Consider the following 18,268-nt stretch of genomic DNA (forward strand, 5'->3'; position numbering starts at 1 on the left):
TTTTAAATGAACTCCTTTATTTTTATGACAGCCAATTCTTAATTCATTCAACAAGGATTCATCTGGGTACCTACTATATGCAAGAAATTGGACCAAGCATAAATAGAACAGAAAATAATCATTCCATGTCTCCCAGTAAGAACGAACATCTATCAGTTGTCCTGACTTGCTGTTGCTGAGTGGCGTGCAAGCACTGAGCTAGGCGTAGGCAGGAAGCTACACAGTCCTGCTCTGTGTAGGACGCGTCCCTGCGGTGTATCCACATTGATCAAAGTATGGGATTCACTGAAAACTAGGGAACAAACTGGAAAATGCACCAAAGCTTAGGCTGAACGTGGCCCAACCTGGGCAGCCTTCGGTTTGAAGCCAGTCAGCCTGGGGCCTGAGGGTGGAATTGCCAGGAATCCTGGCAGCCTCAGAAGAGCAGGCTGCCAGCAGTTCTGCCCCAGGGCCGCCCAGTGTGCCTGCCCACCTGGGCAGGCTGGAGTCTGGCTGCTGAGCCCGGTCGCGGGTAGTCGGCCGTCTTCAAGTGAGACTGGCCCGGGTGGCCACTTAGATGGCCACGCTATTGGGAATCCGGTCTGGGGACAAGTAGTAATATGGCAGCTTCTTGTTCTTGTTGCGCTCAGCAATCACGCTGACGATGGCAGCAAGGTTCTTGCGGAATCGGGCCATGGCCTCTTTTACAGGCTTCTCGATGAAATGCTCTTCTGGGTACATGCCCAGGAATAGCTAAGGGCCCAGACACAGACAGGTTACTCTTTGACAAGGGCGTGTAAACTGACAGGCCTTGCTTGTGTCACCCCCAGAGATGATCCCTTGGAAAGTCAGCAAGGGAGCACCTGCTTATTTCCCCCTCACCACCTGCCCCCCTGCTGAGAGTACCCCAAGAATGCTCCTGGGCTGGGGTCTTCAGATGAATGGGCAAAATAACTGCCGTGCTGCAGGGTGGCCACAACAGCTTGTAATGGCGGCAGGTGAATGCGGACGCTGTCAGTGGTCCCAGCTGTGCTGGGAATGTGGCTGTGCAGTCCTGCTTGGCCCTGTTCCTGTGTAGCATCCCTGCCTTCCCATCTGGGCTCCGGGCAGCAGGGGCACAGGGGTTAGCACTAGCCTTTCCAGCCCAGGAGAGCCATGGCCACACCCTGTTGGGGGGCTGTGCTCATTTGTATACTCACGCGGTGACTGCAAACTAAAACTAGACATATTAAAAAAAAAAATTATTGGATTGTTAAAATTGGAAAGTTTCATACCCAGGGCTGAAAAGGGTGGGATTTTAGACTTAGTTTGTGGAAGGCAGATCAATCTCAACGTTTTTTGACCCAGAAATTCCTCTACCAGGAACACATCCTGTGGCCCTACTAAACATGTGTGCAAAGACACATATACAAAAAAAAGATGTTAGTGAGGGACCAACACATTTGCAAAGTCCCCAGAGCAACCTAAATGCCCCCTAAAATGCCCACAGGCCTGGGGGTGGTTGGAGTGGTAGTCATTCTGTGAAACACTGAGCAAATGCCATGGGGTTGTGTTTGAGATACTGAGAAACCCAGCTTTGACATTAGGTTAAATAAGATGTATGTGCGTGGGAATGTCTGGAAGGATACCCAGAAACTTCTTAGTCGTTACCTCCGGGGAGTCACCAGTGGAGCAGAGTGCCTGTGCTCTCCTGTCCCTCCCTCACCCTGAGCTCCAACCTGGTGCAGACCTAAGAACCCCCTGCGTACCCCCAGCCCTGGAAGTCAGGACTCCCTGAGAGCAGGCGTCCAGCCTAAGCCCTTAATCACAAAGCCCAGAGAGGGAGAAATGGGTTAACTCTGGGTGACCTGCCCCTAGAAGGGGCAGAATGGCATCCAGTGCTCACCTCGTTGTCTTGGAACTGGCTTAGTGCCCACACTGCGCCCAGGTGCCAGCAGGAGCGGCCACGGTCTGGCAGCGTATCCACGATCTGCTCAATGGTGACCACACCCTTGGTTGTTGGCGGTGGGGCCCGCATGGTTGGGGGGGCATTGGGGATCCAGGAGCACCAGTCATACTGTAGGGACAGCCACAGACACATGGGGGTGCCTCCTCAGCCAGCCACCACCCATCTGCGGCTGGCCATGCCCCTACCTGCCCGACAGAGCAACTGCCCAGGTGCCTCCCACCCTCCTCCATCTCCTCCTGCTCCAGCAGGACTGGGCCACGGTTCCCCACTCCAGCTGGCACCCTTGGCTTAGTGGGGAGAATACACTTAGGGAACGCGTAGTTTCTGGCCCCGAGGCTGCTGGAGATCAGCCCCAGAAGACTAGGAAGAGAGGCGGCCCTGCCTGGGCCCTTTAGGAGCGGCCAAGGTGACTCTGGCAATTTCCTGCCCAGAGGACTCATCCTGCCTTTGCCTACCTGGCCAAAGTTCACTGCTGCATGCTGGGCGGAGGCTGTGAAGATCACTACTGTCAGGTACTCCGAAAGCTTCTCTCTGGTCTTGATGGACTTGGGGAAGCCTAAGGCAGAGTCAGAGGCTGGCTGGGGAGGGACTGATGACCCACAGGCACCCTCCAACCCTATCCCAGGACCTGAGCACCCCCACACAAGGGCTTGAGGGGCCCAGGCATGGACAAGACACTGTAAGGGTTGGCCCAGTGTTCCTGATGTTTCTGACCCTGGTTTCAGTGGCTGCAGAGAGTCCCTGAGATGTCCCCATAAGACATATTGGTGGGCAGGGCTCCCTTGGGGGCTCTGGCCCCAGCACCAAGTGCTAAGATGGATGTCATGGGCCATGATCGCCCGAGGAAAGTCAGAGGTGAGGAAAGAGCAGAAGAGACAGCTAGAAGGAGAGCTGGGGGTGGTCTGTACCTGAGGTCTTCTTGCCCCGCATGCCATACACATAAACGTCCTTCACAAAGTCCTGCAGCTCCTGGTCCTCTGCCACCACCTGGTCACTCTTGTAGTAGATGCCTACCACCTCGGCCGTGAACCTGGCTCAGGAGGAGGGCCCAGCTAGGAGTGGGTGACTTGGCCAGGGTTTGCAGGGCTGGGTTCCTGAGCTCAAGGGCAGGGCTACACTGGTGGCCCTGTGACTTATTCCTTAATGTCCAGGCTCAGGTCACTCACCCCCACCCCCACCCACACACCTTCCTTCCTCTATCAGTGCCCTGACAATGGAGCCATCCACTGGCCCGCTGAGTTGTCAATGCCCTGGTCCTCTTCTCCTCCAGGACACCCCGCTCAGAGTGGGTCCTACAGCCCCAGCGTGCACTCACGTATTGATGGCCTCCCACACCAGGAGCCCATCGTCCCGGTAGAAGTAGTAGGGAATGTCTTCTGTGCTGTCCATTCCCCGAGCTTTGATGGCCTCGGGGAAGCACAGGGAGGTGTAGGTCAGGTCCTGCATGGCCCTCTGCACCATCTGCACGTGTCCACCGCCCCCTGTGGCGTTGGCCTTGAGTGGGAGGGAAGAGAGTGCTGTGAGCTGAGGTCAGTCGCCCCTCTTCCTTCTTGCCCAGGGCTCACCGTAAGAAACCGTGAGCGGGCACTGGGAGACCAGGCACATGGAGGGGCAAGCCCACATCCTGTGGGTTTAGGAGGTGGGGTAGGAGGGATGCTTTGCTCCGAGAATGCCAAGGGCAGCCCAAAGAGGCGGTTCTAGAAATGCACATCTGCCCGATCTCATGCAAGGGGCTGCAGTGGAGGGGAGTGTGCAGAGACCGGGGGTGGAAGGGAAGCTGTGGGAGGGCGGGGCCTGCTCTGGTTCTGAGCACAGGCTGCCCTGGGGTGAAGAGAGGGCCATATACCAGCCGCCAGGACCCACACAGGTCTTTCGAGGGCCTGTTGTGTGCTTAGGTGAAGGCTGGAGAGAGGCCCAGGGAGGAATGCCGGTCTTCATCCCAGCTGCTGAGATGTAGGCACTCATGGTGGCTGAACAGTCAGGCCCCAGAAGCTTCAAGGAGGACTCGGGTACTGGGGTGCCACACATTGGGCCACAGGTCATTTGACCCAAGCCGGACTGTTCAGAGTTGCTCCCTGGACTATTTGGATGGGGGGTGATGGTCACCATATGGGAACATGAGAGCCTAGAGCTCCCTGTGATGAGGTCCCATTACCCCGCCCATGTCTGTCTGCAGAGCCTGGCTGGGAGAATGAGGCCAACACAGTTTTTAAAGAGTGGTAGAGTGCCGCCAGAGTGCTTGTCCCCTGGGGCCATTTGAGTGCCTGGGTTCATTTTGGGAGGGGTCGGAGGCTCCCTCACCTCACTATTGTCCAGGGTTTTGAGATAGTACACTTCTTTTCCAGCTTCAGCTGCTTTGACTTGGGTTTTGTCATTTGTAACCCAAACGATGGCTGAGGCTTACTGGTGACCTGGCTGCCTCACTAACAGGAGGCGGAAGAGGAAGAAGGGCAGTGGTGAAGGCTGCCAGGAGGGTCCAGGCTTGGGAAGGCCACAGGGGGTCGGAATGGGCCAGGTGAAGGATGGGGAGGGAGGGGAGGGAGCTTCTGCCCAGAAGCGCAGAGGGTGGGCGGTGGTGCTCAGTGAGGGCGGCAGAGCAGGAGGGCAGCAGTGGGTGCCAGGAGGCAGGATCTACACCGCAAGCCAGAGGATGGCGGAGCAGCGGGAGGAGGCGACGGGCCACACCAGCCGGGCAGCAGAAGAAGTGACAAGCAGGCAGTGCCTTCGGGAGAGGAGAGGTCCCTGGTGTGGAAGGGGCCAGAGACTGGCCAGAGGACCCGGGGTGCCTTCCCTCTGAGCGCCTCCTCCAGCCTCCCACCCTTCCCAGGCATCCACCGCCGTCGTGGTGCCGAGGGGCCCGTCTCCCGAGAGGAAATCTGGTGTGGGCTTGGAGGCGTGGAGAAGTGGGGTCCTGCCGGAGGTGGGTAGGAGGTGCTCACCTTGTCGAAGAGGCCGTACTCGCAGATGAGCTGCTCGCGGGCCTTGGTGTTGATGGCGATGGTGAACCGCACGTGCGCCACCAGCAGCTGGGGGAGGGAGGAGCAAGGAGAAGGCCTCGGAGAAGGTCCCCCAGGCCTCCTGACCAGGTCTACACTTCCCAGGTGCCCCCAGAGCCCTCTCGGCATCCCGCACCCCCGTCCACTGAGGAGGGGTGATGCTAGGGCCGAGGGAGGAAGTGAGGGTGGCCATGCTGATCTTCACTGCTGAGTAGCTGCTGGAGGCCGGGGGCGGGGGTGGGGTGGGGGGGGGGTGCAGCTTCCATGCTTAGTGACGTGATGACGGTAAAAATGGGAATAGTGAACACGTGTACAAAGCTTAACTATGTGCTAGGCACTGTTTCAAGCTCCCTGAATTTGTTAACTATTTTGACTCTGACAATAATCCAAGGAGGCAGATGTATTATTTGCTCTGCTTTACGGATGGGGAAAGGGGCCCAGAGAGGTCTTTAGGGCCTGCATCACCCCAGCAGTCAGTGCCAGGAGGATTCAGGAAGAGAGAAGGGCAGGGCTACCGCCTAGGATCAGACAAGGGTCACACTGACCTCATTTGCCTCTTCCAACTCTGCTCCCAGGCCAGGCCCGGGCTTCATGTGCTCAGGAGCCCGTAGGCTCAGAGCTGTAGCACTGCCCCCTGAGCATCTCTCCAGGGGCCCGTGTCTGCTGGCTACTCCCAGCCACAGTCCTGTGGGGGTGCCAGTGCCCCACCTCCCTCCCTCTGTCCACCCCCATATCCCAACGCCCTCCTCCACCGGCTGAGGCCGTAGCTTGCCGTACCTTGAAAATGGGGTGCACAGCGGGCAGCTGGCGGTACATGGCAATGCCAAAAACCTCAGACACCAGATGTGTGCGCAGAAGGTGGGTGATGGTCTGGTGGACGTGGAAGTCACTGGAGCGCACCCAGATTTTTGCCAAAAGCCAGTCATATTTTGCATCCGAAGGCAGAAAAATCGGGTTTTCATCCCCCGGGACTTGGTTGAGCTGATACATTAAAGAAAGAGAATACATGGCAATGTTTTATTCTACATAGCTTACAGGAGAGCCTGGCTTCTCAGGAAACCCCAGAAGAATCCAAGTGCCTTACAACAGTGGTCTCTGAGTCACAAGAGGCTCACGGAGGAGGGCAGAGGGTCCAGGGTTTGCATTTCCCACCCCAGCGACATCACTAACTAGGACGCTGGACACCTTCCTGAGCCTCTCCAAGCTCTGGTTCCTTCATCTGCAACACTGCTTACCTCCCAGAGTTACAGCACGTGAACAACATGGCTAAAAACACCAGCAAGGAGCAGGTTGGCGGCTGGCGTTTCTACTCCTGCCTTCATCTCTCTCGCCTCCCTTGTCGGCTTGCTCCCTCCTGGTTTCCACCCACTGCTCTGACTGCTGCTTTTCCATGGCCCACACTTTCCTCTTTTCTTCCCTTAAAGGCTGCTGTTCCCCAGGCTCTGGCCGGTGTTCCTGACTTCCCTTCTTGCCCTTGATGAGCGCCTCCAGTTCCCAGGGCTCTCGGGCGCTCAGGATGCAGTGGCCTAGGTCACAGTCTCTTGAGCCCAGACCCGCAGCCAGTTGCCTCCTATAGGAGAGACCAGGCTTGCCTTTCCAGTTTCACCTCCAAGGTGGGGCCAGGGTGCCGTTTTTTTTTCCTAAAATGCAAATCCTGTTATGTCAATCTCCTCTTTGAAAACACTCAGTCACCTCTTAAAGCCAGAAAAGAAAAACCCCCAAACTCCATGATCTGGCCACTGACGCCTCTGCTGAAGTCACCCTATGTTCAGCCCTCCCTGCCCACCAATCCTTGGACCCCAGCTTTGCCCATGACAGCCACCAGCCTGCACAGCTTCAGGCCTTGACAGTGTGATGTCACGTGAGCTCTGTTATTGCCTCCTCTTTGAGATGAGGCCTAGCCTTCCTGGGATAAGAAGGCATTTTCCGGAGTGGAGGGAGCAGCATTCGGGCTGCTGGAACTGCGGGCCAGGGCTGGGGCTGGGCTGGGCCTTGGGCTCTTTAGAGACGGTGTGGCTACCTCAGACTGACCCAGGAGGACAGCTGCTGAGACCGTGGGGAGGGGCCAAACCTGCTGGACTCCTCAAGGTCACGCTAAGTATTTTGGAAGGTAATTTCCCTGTCTCTCCTTTGAAAATAGTGCTATCTAGTCGAAATACAATGTGAGTCACACGTGGAATTTAAAATTTTCAGGCGGCCACAGTAATAAAAGTAAAAAAAAAAAAACTGAAGTGAAGTTTCTTCTAATGATGTAATTTTATTTTACCCAATATGTCTAAAATATCATTTCAACATGAAAATAATACCAACACCCTGCAAGTCAGGTATTCCTTGCCATGTTACATAAGGGGAAACTGAGGCTCAGAATGGTTGTGCACTTCTTCCAGGTCACACAGTGGATAAAGAGCTGAGCTGGGTTGGGACCCGTGCTCTGTTCCTTCTCAGGCACTGCCTTCAGTCTTTCTCTCCGCTGTACTGCCTAATCCAGACTCTCACATGCTTTCCCCTTGAACTCTTACACTGGCCTCAATGGCCGCGCTGATTTGGGCATCCCCCTCCTACCCATTCTTCTATCTTCCCCCCTCCTGCCCAGGCTCAGTGACACTGTGGCCTGAACGTGTCCCGAACACCTTGTTGGTTTTGTTTTTTAAGTTTGTTTTTTGGTTCACAAAGTCGCTTTTTGTTTATGATTAGAAACTTACTGATAAAAAATAATTGCAGTCACTTCGGAACAACATAATAAAAAAATCCCCCCATCATCGAGCTTCTTGGCTTCGGTGCATATTTGTCTGTTCAGCTTTCCGTAAATTGGACACTGTTACAATGAATGTCTTTCTCTTCTTTCTTTTGCTCACTTGTGCCCCAACCAGTCCATCCCAGTGTTCCCTTCTGCACTTTCCCACGTGTCCCCACAGGACACGAGTGCTGGTCCTGTCGTGTGTATGGTACGCCGCGTCCTGCATTCAGGTTCTGTATATGAGATGATCTCTGCCCTGTGTCTTGCTTTTCTGCTTAGTTACTCATTGTGGAAGCCCCTCAGGTCAGCTGCCATACGTCCAACTCCTTCCTTGCAAAGGTGGCATCACATTTTGTCGTCTGGACATACACGATTTCATTCAATCGATCTTCCACTGCCTTCAGATTGTCTTCAAGTTTGTTTTCCCTCCAGGAACAATGCCTTGTGATGCCCTCACACGTGCGTCCTTACCGTGAGTGCCTTCATTTCTACTGACTGGGCCGGGAATGGCTGTGCTAGGGACAGGCAGGCCCTACTGTGGGCTCCTTCAGCTGGGACACACCCGCTCAGTGAACTGCACAGCCCTGAGCCCCTCCTACCCCCCTGGCCATGCCGGCCCCTCCCTCGGACCCTCTGACCACCCATTGCAATCCAGAACCTCAAAGAGGCGCACTCCACAAGTGCTGCAGGACCTGCTCCCGTGAAGGCCCAGGTACTGACTTTGAGCTGCCCAGGCCTGCCTGTGATTAGAGAGTGAACGTGCCCCGGACTTCAGTGACTCATGGCCAGTGGGGGGGGGGGGGGGGGGGGCGCTGTCCCTGCTAGAGGTTGGGTGTTATCACTGGTTTTTGGTTCCAACCTAATGAGTCAGAAGTAGTGTCTCATTGTAATTAATTTCCATTTCCTTAACTACTAGTGACATGGGGGGGGGGGGATTCTTCCATATGCTGATTTTTCCATATGTCGCCTCTTCTTCCAATTGTCTATTCCTTTTCTCTGCCCATTTTTCTATTGGGATATTTGCCTTTTCCTTGTCAATTTGAAGCAACTATGTGTACATTATAGATATTCATATGTCTTTTTTACACATCAAATATGCCTGTCTTTTCCTTTATAACTTCTGAGTTTCCTGTTTCTACTTTAAGGAGTCTCCTTAGCATCCACATTATACATTGTTCTCCTAAATTCTCTTTTATTTTTCCATTTTAATCTTTACTTCATCTGAAATTTATTTCTGTAACTAGTATGACATATGGGTCCAATTTAATCTTTTCCTTATGCGAAGACAGTTGTGATAGTACCACTGAAATTCTATCCCTTTTTACTGAGAAACCACCATTGTCATGCTTTAAATTCTTATGTATTGGCCTTATTTCTGGCCTCTTTATATACCGTTCCCCCCACTCTGTCTGTTATGCATAGCACCTGCCTTGAACAGGGACCTTATGGTATTCCTTAATACCAAGCAAGGAAAGCCCTCCTTGTTTTTTCTTTTTCAAAGAATTGTTGGCTATCCTTGGACACTTCTTTTTCCATATGTATCTTTAATTTCTTCTATTTGGTTTTCACATCTCCCTCTCACCCCCCCCCAAAAAAAAGAAAGAGAGAAAGAAAGAGAAAGAAAGAAAGAAAGAAAGAAAGAAAGAAAGAAAGAAAGCCTGATTGAAAATTTAATTGGAAGTGCATTAGATTTATATGATTACGTTTGGTAGGACTGACATAAACTTCTCTTGTTCAATATGAAAGAAAGCACGTGTGAGGATTTCATTTTACAGCCTTTAAAATGATGTTACAGTTTTTCTTTATATGGTATCATATTGTATTGTTAGCAGGCAAAACGCAATTGGTGCTTTTGAGGAGCATATGTATCCAGACGCATTGCTAAATCCACGTGTTAATTCTAATAACTTTTTGACAAATGAGAGTCTTAGGTTTTCCAGGTCCACCATCACATCATTACCAAAAGATAGTTTTTTCTCTCTCTCTCTCTTTTTCTCACATTGATTATTTTCTTCTTTGTCGCAGATTCCAGGACCTCTAGGACCATGTTGAGTGACAGTGGTGACATCAGCATTCTTATGATTTTAACAGAAATGGCTTTAGGCTTACCATTTTTGAATGAGATTTCCTATCTCTATCGCAGGGAAATAGATTGCTTCTGGCACATTTTAATATTTACTAGTTGGGGCTGCTAAATGCTACTGAGTTCCCTGTTGGAGTCACTTGATACAGTCAGAAGCCTTATTGTGTTTTCTTGCTATTGAAACATCTAGGAATAAACCTAGCTGGGTTATGACCCATTAGTCATTCATGACACTGCTACATTCACTTTGCTAATGTCGTATTTGGATTTCCTTTAAAATCTGTCTTTGTAACTTGGATTGGTCTTCTGTTCAGCTTTTTTGGAGCCTGCCTGTTTTGGGTTTCAGCATGAAAGTTATGCCAGTTTCAGAGAATGAATTCAGGAGCTGAAATACTTGAAAAGAGCCCTGGAAATGTGTGCTGTTTACAGGCTAGCTGGAGCTCAGCTGCTCACCACATGGGCCTTTCACCAGTCTAGACATTTGGTCAGCTTCCCAACTGCTTACACGGATACTGGACTGTTTTCTACAGTTTCTTCTAATAATTTATACTTTGCCAGGTTTTTACCCATCCCTTTCAGCTTCTTCAAATTTGTTGCCATGCTATTACTCTTAAAAAAAAAAAAAGGACTCTTGCGATCATGTCTTCTTATTCCTAATATTGTATATTTTTGCTCTCCCCCCCCCCCCCCTTTTCATTAGCTTCATGACAGGGTGATTTATTTTCTTCGACCTTTTGAAGAACCAGATTTTGGATTTACTTACTTTCATTTTCGTGGTTCTTTACAGTTTGCAAAGATTGCGTTTTCGGTAGAGGGAAGAGATTCAGGAACACTGTGACTTGCCCAGGGTCCCACACCTGCTAACAAGTGGCAGAGCTGGGACTGAAGCCAGGCCCCTGACTCCAGGCCCCTCCAAGAAGTCTCTGGAGGACAGGCTGCTTCCAAGGTGCCCGCCCGTGGTCAATGGCTCCTCTCCTTGGTCTCCTAGCTCTGTTTGCTTCTCTTGCATTGCCTGTCCCTTCAGTTTCTGAAGCACAGGGCTTCTCTCTGATAGGCTGGGAATCCTTCTGGGGGAAGATGTGCTCCTGAGACCAGGAGATGGGAGCGCGAACTCTGGAGCCAGATGGCCTGGCGTGAATACCGGCTATACGGACTGTGTGGGCCTGCGTCTGTTTTCTCATCTGCTGAATATGATCCACAGCAGTGATCCCCGCCCTTGGAGTTGTAATGACGACTACGTGAACAGAGGCGGGGCCTGCTCTGAAACCCTGACGGCCAAGTGTTTCAGAATCCAGAATTTTTAGGATTTGGCAGTGCATGTACTTCATTATGTGACACCTCTCTCCCCTGCCCTGTAATATTTCACAATCAAACACACGTATTTCGGTAGTGCTACACACGCCTGTCACATCGAATGAGGCAAAGCTTCTAAACAGTCTCTCCTTTCAGTTCAGAGCAAGTTTTGCTGCCAATGAATTTGCTGCAAATTTTTGAAAAACCTAGCAGTTTTAGAACTTTTTAGATTTCAGAATTGAAGGTAAGGGATTGTGGACGGTGTCACCTTTGGGACAGTCTTGTCACATGGTGAGCACCTGGCAAAACCATCTGTGATTACACCCGCAGCACTCAATGCCCGGTTCACAGCTGGCTCAAAGTAAAGTTTGCTGAATGCCTGTCCACCTGTTCCCCATGGGGGCCCCTGTGCAGCAGTCCCCCTTCACAGACCTACATCTGTGTTGTCCTGGGTGGGGGTTCTTTCCTGCTGTCTGAATACCAGTGGCCACAATGTGCCTGGTGCTCTGAGGAAGCAGAGGGCAGCCAGGAATGGGAGAGGTGACACTCTGCCCCTGCCTCTTCTCCCCAGACTGCTCCTCTCTCCTTCTCCTTCCTCCTTGGTAGAGAACAACCCGTGGACACTAGAAGGCAGCATCGCAGGACTGGGCTGGTTTGTGAGGCCAGCCTCCATGATGCCCCCTTGTGGCCTAAATCTCCAGCTCATCCTGCAGCCTCCTCTGCCTGGCCCCTTCTGGTGTTTGGACTTGTGTCCCCCGCCCAAATCCCAGGATGCTGGGAGTGGGGGCGGGGTGTAGTGTGTTATTCCAGGGTATGTCCTCAGCGGAGGACCTGGCTCTGCAAGAAGATGTCCAGTGTATCTTGGGGGAGGGAAGCCCTTTTTGCTCCTCACGGACAGCCCTCCCCGTGGCTGGCAGGGAGCCCTAAGTTCTGGCTTTTCTTGTCCACCTGGCAGAGGCCTCAGCTCTTGGCACCCTCCTGAGGAGATGAGAAGCAGAGTGGCCTCTTCCTCCTGGAGGTTCCGGTGGACACCTAGAAAACTCCTCCCCAGGCCCTGACTGCCGAGGGCAGAGCCGTCCGGGAAGGGAGCAGGGTGGGCCGCCTACCTGGATGGCAATGGGGACAATCTTGTTGGCCAGATTCTTGTACAGCAAGCAGATGGGCGCTGCCAGGAACTGCAGAGTGCAGGGGTCCGTTTTGTTGGCATCGATGCCATCCAGCAGCTCAAAGTCCACGATGAAAATGTTCCCCTGCTGTGGGAGGCAAAGGGAAATATGTCCACATCAGTCTCGGCCAGGGACGGAGCCGAGAATTAGGCCTAAGGAAGGGAGAGGCGCTTTCGAGGCCCCAGCGTCTGAATGGAGTTCAGAATTGAGAGTGTTGGCCCCTGACTCGAGGCTGATGCACATCAAGAGCTTTCAGAGGTTGCGGTGGTTTTCTGGGGATGTGAGGGAATGGCAGTGGTGGATGCTGCATTTGTTGTAACTGGAGGCTTCTAGACCCTCGTGAAAGATGTTGAAACCCACAGCGGCAGGTTGATAAGAAAGAGAGAGTGCAGATAAAGTACACAAGAGAACATAAATTCCAAAGAATGACGCTGCAGGACTCCATTTACATGGTGTTCACAACTAGGCAAAGTTGAGCGTCTGGAGGAGAGACAGGGGCAGGTCTGCAGGGGTGGACGCTCTGCTGGGGGGGGGGGCAGGGCTGAAGGGGCAGGGGGGCGGGGTCTGCAGAGGCAGGGACTGCAGGGTCCAAGGAGGTCCTCAGGGTTTGGGGGAGGGTGGGCTCTTCAGGGTCAGGGGAGAGCCTACAGGGGCAGGAGGGGGTCTGTGTTCCTGGGTAGGGTGTTCTGTGTCCTGGTCTGAGGCTGGTGGCATGCTGGGGTCACTTGGTGAAAATGCATCGAGCTTGCTGACACTCCTGATTGCTACTCTTTGCTGTGGTTATTAAAAAAAAAAGTTTTAAGTTTGTTTATTTTGAGAGAGAGAGAGTGCAAGTGGGGGAGGAGCAGAGAGAGAAAGGGGGAGAGAGAGGATCTCGAGTAGGTTCCTCACCGTCAGCGCAGAGTCTGATGTGGGGCTCAAACTCAGGAACTGTGAGGTCATGACCTGAGCCGAAGTCAGATGCTTAACCGACCAAACCACCCAGGCGCCCCTCTTTTCTGTGGTTATTATACTTCAAAAAAAAAAAAAAAAAATTGAACGTGCCTGGGATTTGGGGAAGGGAGAAAGCCACCTTTTGTGGAATACACTTGGATCTTCTAGAGGGGGCCCAACCTGAGTGCTGTGAGGGTTCCTTTCACAAAGCTGGGGCCCGCTCAGTCAAGAGCTTGAAGAATTTGGGTAGAGGACCGGTGGCAGGTTGGGTCCACAGGTGCTCAGGTGAGATGTGTGTCCACAACTCTGCCAGCTGGGCCACCGAGCACATGCTTCAGGAATCCCGCCGAGGGGGACCAAAGACCAGAAAGGAGCTAAGGGCCTGGTCCTTAAGGACCTTCCACCTCCACCTTCCTCCTTCCTCCTTCCACCTTCCTCCTTAAGGGCCATGGCCGTCATCTGACATCAGTGATGAGCTCGGAGCAGTCTGTCCACAGTGCATGTGGGACAGGGGTGGGGGGGACGGAGTTTGAGGACCATCATAAGTACTGCACAGAAGGAGTGGCTGCCGATCAAATCTTGAGAAGACTCTGGTTGGTTAAGATGATGATGCCAGGCTAACAGGAGGCCCTGGGAACCCAGGCCAGGTAACCGAGAGGCCTGGGATTTGGGCCTGTGCCTGGGGCATTTCTCTGTTATTTTTCCCACCTCATCTCTCTGGGCCTCAGTTTCATCCTTCTGAAAAGTGAGGGGGAAAATCCTATCTCTTAGTTCTGATGTTCTGGGATTCTGTAGTAGACATTGGTGTTTTGTCTGTCTGGTGTCCCTGTCCTCTCTTTTTGGTCCTCGTATTCCATTTTTCTGGCCCTAAGGACTGACTCAGGAAATGAGGAATTGTGCCATAGGAGATGAGAGATGTGTGTGTAAGAGATGGGATAGTGTGTGTGTAACAGATGGCAGGTGTGTGTGAATCAGACGGGTGGTGTGTAAGACTCTAGTCAGTGGCGGCTATTAGATTATTGCTTCATGACCAAAACCACAGCTAAACCTCAAGACCATCACTCACAGGAAAGATGACCATTCTGACAAAGAAAGCCACCGCCCCCCTCCCCCTCCCCCGACCTCCGGAGGTGGCAAGGACTCCCAGGCAGAAGCTGTTCCCCTGCCAGAGAGCTACTAAGTCCCTTCCAGTTCTAGGATTCTGTGGCTTTCAAGGTTCTTTGATTCTCTGATTTGAATTGTGAAACCTATAGCTCCTGAAGCAATATAAATCTATCCAGAAATTAAGTCTACAAAAGAATACTGCTCTGTGTGCATGCATGTGTGAGTGTGTGCCTGTGTGGGGGCATGTGTTGTCCTTGTCAGCTGTCCATGTGACCAGGTAGTGTCCTGGGGCCAGGGCAGGGTCAGGGCGAGGGGGTTGGGACCACCTGCCATGGGGCGTGGGACTCCCAAGGGATGTGAGCCTGGCAGGTGGCTCCAGAGTCAGGTAGGCAGGATGTGGGGCTAACAGGTCTGTCCACAGATGGCACAGACCATCCCTCTCTAGCTGGGCCCCAAGGCAAGCTGAGCAAACAAGACATGGTGACCGGAAACAGAATGCCACCTAGACACCTGGGGGGACAGGTGTCGAGGGCCCCGCTATCCTGGATCTGGTGGAAGAGGTCAAGTGACTGGAAGGGCCATTCCTGTCTCTTAAGTCCCTGCAGGTGAGCCAAGAGGAGGGCTGGGGAGAGGGTGAGGGCAGAACCAGGAGACACTAACATTTCTAATTTGAAAGTTAAAAATTCCATCCATTTTCTCCCTTTTTTTTCTGTTCTGATACAAGGTTTGCTTCTTCCTCCAGTTTCCTCACCTTTGCAAGGTGGGTGACAATTTGATGACCGTGTGTGTAAAGCATCTCTCACAAAGCCTGGCCCACAACTGACCTCCTGCTCAGAGGGAGTTCTTTCCGTTAGTGATATCGATGTTGAAAATATGGATACATTCCCAGCCCCTGAGCATTGAGAAGTATCCTCCTCAATCCCTCCTCCGGCACTAGTCACGAGAGTTTCCATAAATGCCCAGGGAAGGGAAGAGATCGCTTCCCCGAGGGCAGCCGATTTCGCCATGGGCCCGGCAGACAAGCCCGGAGATCGTGGCCTGTGGGCTGGCGAGCACTGGCCAGCAGAAAGCGGTTTCCGCTTGACAGAGGGTGACCTGGCCACTTGAGCTGGCCCTGGCCAGCATCACCAGACAACCCGGTCCTACCTCGATCTCCTGCTCCAAGGTGAGGTTCCTCTCCAGGCTGCACTCCACCATCTCCGTGGTCACAGGGAACTTCTCGGGCAGCTTCGTACAGCGCTGGATCATCACCGGGTTGCAGCCATTCAGGAACTGGTAGCCAAACATGAGGTCTTCCTGCCAGTGCTTCATGACTCGCTCTATGGGGGAGAAGATCGTGGCCCTGCCTGAGCTCTGAGTGGGGGCAACCCGGGCTGCAGCCCTCCCGACCCTGGCTGGTTGGGCCAGAGTCGCTGCTGGGTCCCTTCTCCCAGGTGTTTGCTGCACAGCTGGTCAACCTGGAACTCTGCTTGCTGTGCCCAACTGCTTGGCCACCGGGTCAGGCCATGGCACCACCTTGTCGTCCCTGAGCTGCCCTTCGCGGCTCAGAAGGTTCCGAGGAATCCCTTTCTCAAGAACAAAACCAAAAATGGGCAAATGGGATCATGTCAAATTAAAAACCTTCTGCACGGCAAAGGAAACAGTCCACAGAGTGAAAAAACAACCTGCAGAATACAAGACACTTGCAAACTGCACATCTGATAACGCATCATCTCCAAAATCAGTAAAGAACTCCTACAACTCCACAGCAAAAAACCCTGATAACCTGATTAACAAATGGGCAAAGGACTTGAACAGACATTTCTCCATAGAAGACATGCAAATAAATGGCAGGTATATGAAGAGATGCCCGATGTCACTAATCATCAGGGAAATGCGTTTCAGAACAATGAGATATTGCCTCACACCTGACAGGATGGCTGTTATAAAAACAAAAGACAACAGGTGTTGGTGAGGACACGGGGAACCTGGAACCCTTGTGCATGGGTTGGTGGGAATGCAAAATGCTTGGCCGATGTGGCAAACAGTAGGGTGGCTTCACAAAAAATTAAAAATAGAACTTCTGTAGGATCCAATGATCCTGCTTCTGAGTATTTATCCCAAAGAATTAAAATCAGGATCTGGAAGCGAAATCCGCACTCCCATGGTCACCGCAGCACACTTCATAATAGCCAAGATGCGGAAACAACCTAAGTGTCCATTTACAGAGGGACAGATAAAGCAAGTGTGTTGTATACATATGATGAGATAGCATTCAGCCTTAAGAAGAAGAAGGATATTCTGCAATATGAGATGAATGTCGTGGGTGAACGTGGAGATGACATTATGCTGAGTGAGATCAGCCGGTCACAGAAAGACAAATATCACACGATTCCACTCACATGTGCTATCTAACACAGTCAAGCCCATAAAATCAAGGAGTGGGCTGGTGGCTGCTGGGGCCGGGGACGGGAAATGGGGAGATACGGATCAGTGAGTGTAACATTTTAGTTAAGCAAGATGGATATGTTCTAGAGATCTGCTGTACAACATTGTGCCTCTGGGGAAAAAGGGACTCAAGGCCTTCCACCCCGGATGGAGGGAGACGGAGGGGGATGGAGGGGAGCAGAGGCGGGGGAGTCTTGGGGAGGAGTCCACAAAGGCAGTTTTCACCTGGTGCTTACTTCAGTACCCGTCCCTCACCCATCATTCCCATTTCCTTATGTTTCTGTTGCCGTGTTTTCCTTCCGTGCTATCCCTGGCAAGTACAATGCTATTGCTTCACCAAACACATCCTACTCCAAGGGAACCCAAAGTCGCTTTCATGCAAATCCTTAAAACACAAGCTCCGTTCTGCCTTTACTCTGCTCAGAAGTGCCACAAATGGCCGATTCGTGTAAACACAAAGCTCTGATATTTCTGAGACTTGATGAAGCGAGGGTGAGGGTGATCAGTCTTGAGTGTCCAAAGGAGGAGAAACCTCTGGGCAGGAGGGTGAAGGCCAGTGAACGCGGGACCCGGGGCACGGGTGCCCAGCCTGTCGGAGCGGGGCGGGACAGCCCTTTCCAGTTCCCAGGCAAGTCTCCCCAGCACCACGAGAGACCCCAAAGGCACACTCACCCGAAATAGTGTTGCTGATCTTGACGAAGATTTTCTCGAAGTCGGCAAAGTCGCTCCAGGAAGACTGGAACATGTGCATGAAGCGGTTGATGAACAGGTTCTCCATCCTGCAGACCAGGAGACAGCATCCCCACTGGCACTCGCTCTGGCCTTGCCCCCCTCTGCAAAGCCCCTTCATATTGTGGTCTCATGAGGCCTCTAGACACCTCCTGGGCAGCAAATCAATGAACCCAGGGCAGCTCTGAGGGGGCAGCTTTGTGGAACCAGGACGGAAACAGGTACCTACACCGATGCTCTCCCTACGGCATCTCCCCTATGAAAGAGACTGGCCGCTGCCCTTGAGAACTGTCCACAGTGCCTCCTGTCCCATCCACGCCTGCTTTCGTCCATGCCTCCATTCATTCACTCATCAAACTTTTGCTGCCCCCCCTCGGTGCAAAGCGTCCAGGCACAGAGCGCCGTTATCTCCTCTGCAGCTGCTTTACCTAGTCTCCTGGGGTTTTAGGGGATGAGGGATTCCATAGAGCATATCCTTTGCTTTCTGCTTAACTTTGGCTCTGTGCCTGGTGCTGAGGGAGATAGTTTTCCAAATGCTTGTTACACAGGATAGCAAAATAAGCCAGGACAGGAGCTTGATGAATTTAAAATGCAGGCTGCAGGTACTCAAGAGTGAGATCTGAGTGGCCTGAGCAATCCCAGGGGCTGGCTGGAGGAGGCGACTGTGGGATGGGCCTGGGGAAGGTGGGGAAGAGTGAGAGGTGTCCCAGACCTCCCTACCAACTCAAGCAAGATGGAGGACAGAGGCAAGGGAATTCTGGCCAGTGCTCATGGGACACACTCTGCCTTAGTTTCTCTCTCTCGGCCACACCCACCGCTGAGGATACCAGGCAGTTATCGTGTCTCTTCCCCACTGTCAATGTTCACTGTCCA

At 52.5% G+C, this 18,268-nt stretch overlaps 1 protein-coding gene across 2 annotated transcripts in view; it reads right to left on the bottom strand.

Moving 5' to 3' along the window:
• The window catches only part of ALOX5 (arachidonate 5-lipoxygenase), a 49,126-nt gene continuing 30,858 nt past the window's right edge, over positions 1–18,268 (bottom strand). The window contains exons 5-14 of one of the 2 annotated variants that reach the window (XM_047826077.1): positions 17,339–17,445; positions 15,386–15,558; positions 12,143–12,289; positions 5,701–5,904; positions 4,867–4,953; positions 3,243–3,421; positions 2,836–2,957; positions 2,383–2,483; positions 1,865–2,035; positions 1–732 (exon numbers count right to left, since the gene is read on the bottom strand). In XM_047826077.1, coding sequence (XP_047682033.1) covers positions 553–732; positions 1,865–2,035; positions 2,383–2,483; positions 2,836–2,957; positions 3,243–3,421; positions 4,867–4,953; positions 5,701–5,904; positions 12,143–12,289; positions 15,386–15,558; positions 17,339–17,445 — 1,471 coding nt within the window. In that variant the 3' untranslated portion in view covers positions 1–552. Of the gene's footprint in view, positions 733–1,864; positions 2,036–2,382; positions 2,484–2,835; positions 2,958–3,242; positions 3,422–4,228; positions 4,650–4,866; positions 4,954–5,700; positions 5,905–12,142; positions 12,290–15,385; positions 15,559–17,338; positions 17,446–18,268 lie in introns of those variants that run through there. The other variant, XR_007145461.1, reaches the window with a different exon arrangement.

The sequence above is a fragment of the Prionailurus viverrinus genome, chromosome D2 (assembly GCF_022837055.1).
Source record: "Prionailurus viverrinus isolate Anna chromosome D2, UM_Priviv_1.0, whole genome shotgun sequence".
NCBI classification, from domain to species: Eukaryota; Metazoa; Chordata; class Mammalia; order Carnivora; family Felidae; genus Prionailurus; species Prionailurus viverrinus.